The 7492-nt window shown below is 37.8% G+C and overlaps 1 protein-coding gene across 1 annotated transcript; it reads right to left on the bottom strand.

The window, feature by feature from the left end:
• Positions 1-707: 707 nt before the first annotated feature.
• LOC109537804 (tubulin-specific chaperone cofactor E-like protein) lies at positions 708-7143 on the bottom strand (the record flags this gene model as incomplete). Its single annotated transcript, XM_048661652.1, is given in 9 exon segments — positions 708-1206; positions 1392-1510; positions 1571-1802; positions 1853-2037; positions 2300-2562; positions 2619-2997; positions 3086-3230; positions 3287-3412; positions 7023-7143. Coding segments are annotated over 9 exon segments (1557 nt in total). The 3' UTR covers positions 708-1166.
• Positions 7144-7492: the final 349 nt, after the last annotated feature.

Genomic DNA, 7492 nt, shown 5'->3' with positions numbered 1-7492 from the left:
TATAGAGAATTGAAAATAAGCCCTAATAAATTCGTTTTACATATTTTGCAACTATAAGCTGAAGGGAGATTCGTATCGTCTTAACATCAAGAATGTGTTGCGGGATAGAAAATAAGAAGACGGAACTCATGTTTTCTGAAATAAAATATTAATGGCTGTGTTTTCCGAAAATCTATTGCTCCCCCTGCAAGTCCGTGCAGTTTACAAGATTTTAAAGCAAATCAAAAGAAAAAAAAATATCTATTTTTTTGTACATGATTGAATCGTTTTTTCCATCCATCCATTTTCTTTCATCGAAAACTCAAGTTTTTAAGGCAAATCTAAATCCCCACACTGTGTTAGTTAACGGTTTTGTTGTTTTTCAATAAACATAGTATGAACTATAACTAAAGACTTAATGGAGTTGTTTATCACAAAACTGGGCATCTGGGCCCCCAACTAACACCATACCTTAAAGCTAGGAATTTAGAAACTAAGTCACTGGAAAAAATGGGAAGAATGGAACACAACTAATACAATGCTGTTAAATTTAGTTGATGGCTTATTGGCGTTAGATCTTGTGTTATCTTTTATCAAACTCATATCGTATAATGGCAAAAAAATCAGTTTCCAGTTTCCAGCAAAAAAACCCAGTTGAAAATATGTGTAACGTTCTCCTTAAAATATCTGCTACACCATGAAGGGATTAGTGAGTATATAAAATCTGCTTTCGAAAGAATCAAACTACAAGGCAGTTTTATTTGCGCCAAAAAGTTTCGTTTGTTGGCAGAAATATCACACATGTTACTAAATTATCGTCCTAAGTCTAAAATATAAATAATACAGTTGCTGAGTAGCTCATATTAATCACAGTAAAATACCAAGATTTTTCAATTAACTTTTATGAGAACGCTCTGTCAAGACCCCGTAATACTAAGTATACACAATAGATTTTTGTGCATCTAACAAATATTAAAAGGAACCAAATTTAGTTTAGAATAGTTCGATTAACGTCCTTACAATGATCGAGGAATCTCCGCCTTTCAATAGACATACATATATAAATACTATTATTATTTTATGTTTTTATTAGCTGCTTATAAAACATACGTTCGTTAGATAAAATAGTATTAGCTTTTTAGTTTTAGGGTTGGTGTGCTGTTAATTTACCAAGCGGCTTCAAGCAGCTAGAGGTTGTACATCGCCCTCTCTTGTTTTTCTGTAATGCTAACAAAAATCCTGCATTAGCAACATCAAGAATGAACCCGATATGCTATTCATTTATTATAAAAACGCACTTGACTTCAGATGATTCAACCACAGTAAGAAAGTTTACTGAATGAAATTTTCAATTAAAAAAATTCTAAGCGAGACATTTTGGACCATAAAACTGACGAAATAAAGATATTTACTTGGATTCGCTGTGGGTTCTTCTCTTGTTCTCCATTTTGCAGACGATGATGATTTCATCGCCTGACCGAATGTTGTAGCTGAACAGCTGCTTGGAAGCAAACCGCATCAGTTCCGGGCCCTAGAAACACAAACAGTTTTACGACCTTAGCGGAAAATCCGGGATCCTCCATTTCTATACCTGAATATCTCTCAAGTCCTGGTCCACATAGAACAGACGCATTTTGGAAGCAGGAAAGCCGGCGAATGTTTCCAGGCGCGTTTTCAAGTCGCTAACCGTGCGGTAGGTGTCGACCGACTTCACCTCACTGTTGGAGCCACATGTGAACGTGATCTTCACACGTTTCTCTGGCCTCAAGTCGACGTTCACCAAGGGATCTAACTTGCCGTGTATTTGAACCAATTCGAAGTATCTGGAAGGAGGCAGAATTATGCTCAGGTCGTCTTGAGTTGGTCAAAGTACCTTTCCGGCCGGTCACTCTCCGGCTTATCCATGTAGTATCTGATAAAGGCCCTTTCGGCGTCCTCCCTTTCTTCTGCTGAGATAACTCCTCCTCCATTGAGGGTTTTCACGTTGGGTAGTCGAGCTATTAGGAGCTGACGCCTTTCGTGTTCAGTGTATTCGTTTCCTTCCCCAAGCGGACAGCCCTGAAGATCAAACGATTGATTTTTTTAAAATATCAAACTATTTTTATGTACAGTTGAATTGAAAAACACGCGGAGGCGACGCATTATCAATTTAAGCGAAGAATCCTTCACCTTTGAGCCAATTCCGCACATCACGCCTTCGCACTTAATTACCATTAAGTTTCTAAACGCGAATCTAAATCAAACCATCACCATCTCCATTGAAATGTTAATTGGATTTTTTTGCGCTCAAGTTCTTTCGGCGATAAAGATCCTGTTTTACCTGTAGCCGGACGCACTGTAAGGCTGGGAACCTCGCAAGTCGTTCAATTTCATCCCAGGAAGACAAATGGGTTGAATTCAGGTTGAGAATTTTGAGCGATCGGAACGCATCATGAGGCGATTCCGATCTACTGCTCGATTCCGGGCTGCTCTCAGATCTTTCGTAGTTCTTATTGGGGCATTCCTTCGCTTCGGCCGCAATATCCAGGGACTTGATGGGACATTCGGCCACTACCAGGGACTCCAAATTGGGAAAAGCATATCCTGGAAATCAGCAAAAATTAAACACTCACAGTCCTAGACAATATTCTGAAGCCAACCTAATTTGGAAACCTCTTTCCAATCCTGCACCAGATTCCCAGTGAAATGAAGAATCCTTATAACCGAATGCTTCTTTTCCAAAGCGCTGCTGTGGCACTCGCAGTTATCGTTCTTGTTCTCAGTACAAGCGCAGCTTGATGAGGTGTTGTGTAAGGCCACATTGTTGTAATCGTTCAGACTTAAGTGCAATTCCTCCAGGCTGGGCAAATGTTCCAGGATCTTCCTCACACTCTCCCAGTTCACATAGGTGGAGTTTAGCACCAGATTTCGCAGCTCTTCCCATCGCTTGTCCAGACTGACTTCGATGGGACTGGACAGAACGTTGAAGCTGAGATTCACGAACTTCAAACGGGGCATATGCTCGAGTATTCCAAAAACCTAAAAAATAACGTGTTTTCAAAATTAATGGAAACTTTTATTTGAAAGTCATGCTCTGAAAGGATTAATGATTGAGATGGTCGCTTACTTCTGTCCATTGGTCCAGCTTGTTCTTGGCCAAATCCAATTCTTCCACATTGGAGCATTTCGCCACTAGGGCGTCTTTTTCGCCCGCGGTTGCAATATCACAATCGTTCAGCACCAGGAGCGCAGGCACCAGCGCTCTGGGCGATCTAGGCGAATACAAGAATTAAGTAACTTTCACATGTATTTGCACAAAAATACGCACTTGCAAGGCACGAAAATTGCGACTGAAATGCCCTCTGAGGCTTCGTCTGGACTCGCATCTGAGTCCGCTTCGCCATACTTCTGTTCCAGGGCTTCTAGTAGAGAGGGCATGGCGTTTTGGGTGGAACTACAAAAACAATGAACATGGACAAAGCAAATATTTGGGATCGGCGTTATCTTCGCGTGTTTGTTTTTGTACTTTTGATAAGAATTGGACACAATCGCAAAATGCTTTGTTGGAAGGAACAAAAGCAACTTTTCTTAATAAAATTGGCTTTAAAAAAGTACACAGTGGACACGAAGGGACTCAATCAACGCAAATTCATCATCCAATCGCTCGCTTAGGTATTTAAAGGTGGATAATACAATTAGAAAACATTTATAGCGTCACCGAAAAACTGAAATGGCACCGTTTATTGGCAATTTCGAGCGAAATATTGCGCTCAGAATCGCAACAGCTTCTCCATTAGAACCATTTGAAATTGGCTGGCAATTTGGGTAGCCGCAGCTAATTACTGCAATTCCAACATGTTGCAAAGCGAAAAGCGAAAAATAAAACCTGGTTTGCATCATCGTTGTAGCCGTCGTAATAGAATGAAGGCCGTACCGAAAATAACGCTCGTTTATTCAACATATACGCATAAGATGAGCTCAGTCGTAATAGCTCTAAAGTGCGCCAAAATCACACCACGTGGGTGATAACTGGAAAAATATTCCAATAATTTATTCAAGTTTGATTAAATCAAGGTTCTGGGTGGATTGATTATTTACCAGGTGAAGGTTTTCGAGTTGTCTCATCTGCTGCTTCAAATCACACTCGTTGTGGCCGACAAAAATTAACTTTTTGCAGTGGAAAAACACAATTTTCGGACTTTGATAAATCTATTAATGCGATTGGAGTTTGCTCGATCGAGAAAAACTTGTGGGATTGCAATGCAAATTCCTTGCCAAGTCAACGCTTGGCCCAATTATTGGGCAATTTAGGCAATAAATTGTGAAGCAACTGCAACTTTTTTCATTAAACATGTTTTTGGGTATACATACAGCTTGGTTTTTTAGTGCGATAGAATCCATTATTTCCGATGGTGTTGAACTTTCGAAAAATTGTTTCGTATAAAAGTTGTTGACGCACAAAGTGCGCACATTTTAAAAATATCTTATATGATACAGAGTGTCTCAGAAAAGCGAGGCAAGATCAAAGTGTATATTTTTAGGTAGAACTACTCATTTTTCATTAACTCATAGAATGCATCTTAAAATGCTGCATATGCACCGTAAATTGTTTTTTTCTTACTTGCGACGTTGGCCGATTATCGCCATTTTAGTAAAAATTTGCTTAAAAACTTGGTACATATCTTAGTTAAAAAATATCAAATTTGCATTCACACTTTAAGCTGTGAAATCAACCGTTTTCCAATTATAATTTATTTCATTTAAAAATTTCAAAAAGTTGTTACATTTTATAAGGTGGCTATGGAAGTCAATACATAAGTGTCAGTGTAAAACCCTGTATACAGGTTGACAAAATAACATGACAAGTTTCTATAAAAAATTCTCCAGCGCCGCCCTACCAAGATGTAAGCTTAAAAAAGAGAATCGTATTTTTCTTGAAAATGGTTCATTTTATCGAAGTCAAACAAGAGCACCTTTTTTGTAATGCAAGCTTCAAGCTATTTGAAAATCGGATTATGGTACCTTTACCATACAGGGTGTTAAAAATATGAGCATTTGTATACAAGCTGGTCGGTTCCTGGACAAGAAGACTCAGACAAGAAATGAGTTTCAAAGACGCTATTTTAAGAGCCTTTGCCTAGTATTTTCATTTAAAAACTTCAAATTACTTCAAGCATTTTAAAAGATATTTCATTAAAAAAATGATTGTATTTTTATCGGAATTTTAGGGGCTAACAATATACCTAACCTTGCTGGGGCGGGACTGCCCAATTTTTTATAGCAATTTAGTTGTTCGGGAGCCCTGTATATGTCCCGAAAGCATGTCCATATTTTGCGGGACATTCTATATTTCAAAGCCTTTTTTGCTTCAAAACAATGTCCCCAACCTGGATACGGTATTTGCGCGTGTAAACCCGTATGTTGGCTCAATTACACTGAAAGAACCACTTTCACATACAAAGCCGGCTTTTATCCCATTAAGGCTTGTTTCCACAATATAATTCAATAAGCCGAAACTCAGACAGCACGGAAGAAACAAATGGATGGGCGATCAAGTAATGTACGTGAAGACAAGCTGAGAATTTAATTAGAATTCGTAATTAAATCGCGTATGTTCTCGTTCAGCTGTTCGCGGTTTCTTCGCAATTATCAGGCCTTCACTTTTATAACAATAATTAAAATTTTCTTGCGCTTTTTACCAGATATTTAAACACTCGTTTATTTCTATCACTGTTAAATAATCGCCCAGTTCACTGTTAATCACAGTGCTAATTAAGGTCAAGACAAAGCTTATCTGTTCCAAAAATTTTGTCTGACGATTAGGACAGACTGAAGTGATTACGCAAGGAAATCTCAAACAAAAGCATTAAACTAATTTAGATCACAATACAGATTGGCGCCTTGGTTTACCGCAATTATGCAAATGCATGGACCACGCTTTATCTGAACTGCAATAATTGCATTTACCTGACTCAATAGGTTATTATTACTAGTTCAAATCTGCTTTCAAACAATGAGTCGGAATCTTCGCTTTCGGATATTCTAACGACCCTAATTATATTACATTGCAAAGCAAGTAATAAAGTTTATTCACGGGGAAATAATCGGGACTTTCACGCTTAGTTATGTTATTAGTTGCGTTTCTGGTGGAGGATTAGAATGGAAAATGTCCTCCAAGTGCAATATTTGCTGTATTTTGCTCAGTTACAGTTGAATAGCCGACGAAGAAACACACAACTGGGGAGTTTTTCAGACTTTTAGGTCTATTGGGGTCAAACCACCTCTGAAGATGCATGCCACACGTGCTTGCGAAACGTCAGCAACAAATTATTTTTCACGTCACTCGACAGTTTTAAACAACAGCGGTGGAAACCTAAATTTTCACAAAAAACACATAGGAAGTTTCACTAAAAATGAAATTTTGTCGGGCATAAACGACAGAACTAAAATCTAATTTTTCGAATCCTCAAATTCCTTCAAATTCAAATGAAAATGTTGTTTTTTTTTGTTAAAATGCTTGTTTAATTTTTGAACTACGCAATCTTTTAAAACAACGAATTTAAATCTTCAACTGGTAATAAACTGCAGAAATTGCACCACACGAAAAATAACCCCAAGGAAAATTTGTTTATTTTGCAGATTTTGCTACAAATTACCGCAAAAATACTCCTGAAGCAGAAATCGCTTTGGTAATTAGTAAAACAGAACAGAACTAAACTGGATAATGCAAAAACCGTGAAAAAATATCCGATTAAAAAAAGTAAAAGTCCTCCAGAAGAGTTCTACAAGTACAAAAAGAGTTCGCTGGATGTTAAATCTCTTCGGACGGAAACTAAATAGACTAAACTAGCTCAAACCAATATAGAGAGATGGATAAACATCCGGCACGTTGACCTGAATCGGTAATTTTTAAATGACCGTTTGGTTCAATTGCATGATCTCTCGATTAAACTGATTTCTACGAAACCTCAAGTCGACTGAAATCGCCCAAACAAATCGCTTTGGACAGGAAACGCGCTAAAGGAAGTTAACACAAACAGTTCCGTTTCCGCATTTTTCCTTACCTTTCAATTAAGGTCCGTTTACAACAACCGCCTAACGAAGAATAATTGACGACAACAAACTGTAACATTCAAAATGTTATTATCGAACCGTGAAATAAAACAGTTGCGTCACACCGACAGAGAGAGAGGGAGAGCAGGAAAATGAAAGTATAAAATATTATTAAATAGATTAAGTGCAATAATGGCTGGCCAAATTGCACATTTATTTTGCAATACGTCCGTTTCATGCATATTTATATTTGCTTTTGTAGCCGCGACTGGGGACTAACAAAAGAGCGGTTACAAACACTGTTGCTTGATGCATAAAAAGAATTTTATGATTGTTTTTTCAATAGTTTAGTATCAAAGTTTACAAATTCGAAACTGAAAATGTACAATCTGATACATATTGTTTCATTTGATCGTTCGAAGACGCAACGTTTCGCCTAAAATGTTATCTCAATCAGGGGCGGATCCAGCTTTAAAGTCAG

This window comes from Dendroctonus ponderosae, unplaced genomic scaffold (genome assembly GCF_020466585.1).
Source record: "Dendroctonus ponderosae isolate FM_Combo_2020 unplaced genomic scaffold, Dpon_F_20191213v2 Dpon_F_20191213_1, whole genome shotgun sequence".
Taxonomy (NCBI): Eukaryota; Metazoa; Arthropoda; class Insecta; order Coleoptera; family Curculionidae; genus Dendroctonus; species Dendroctonus ponderosae.
The sequence above is the reverse complement of the archived record's forward strand: the minus strand, read 5'-3'. Positions and strand labels throughout refer to the sequence as shown.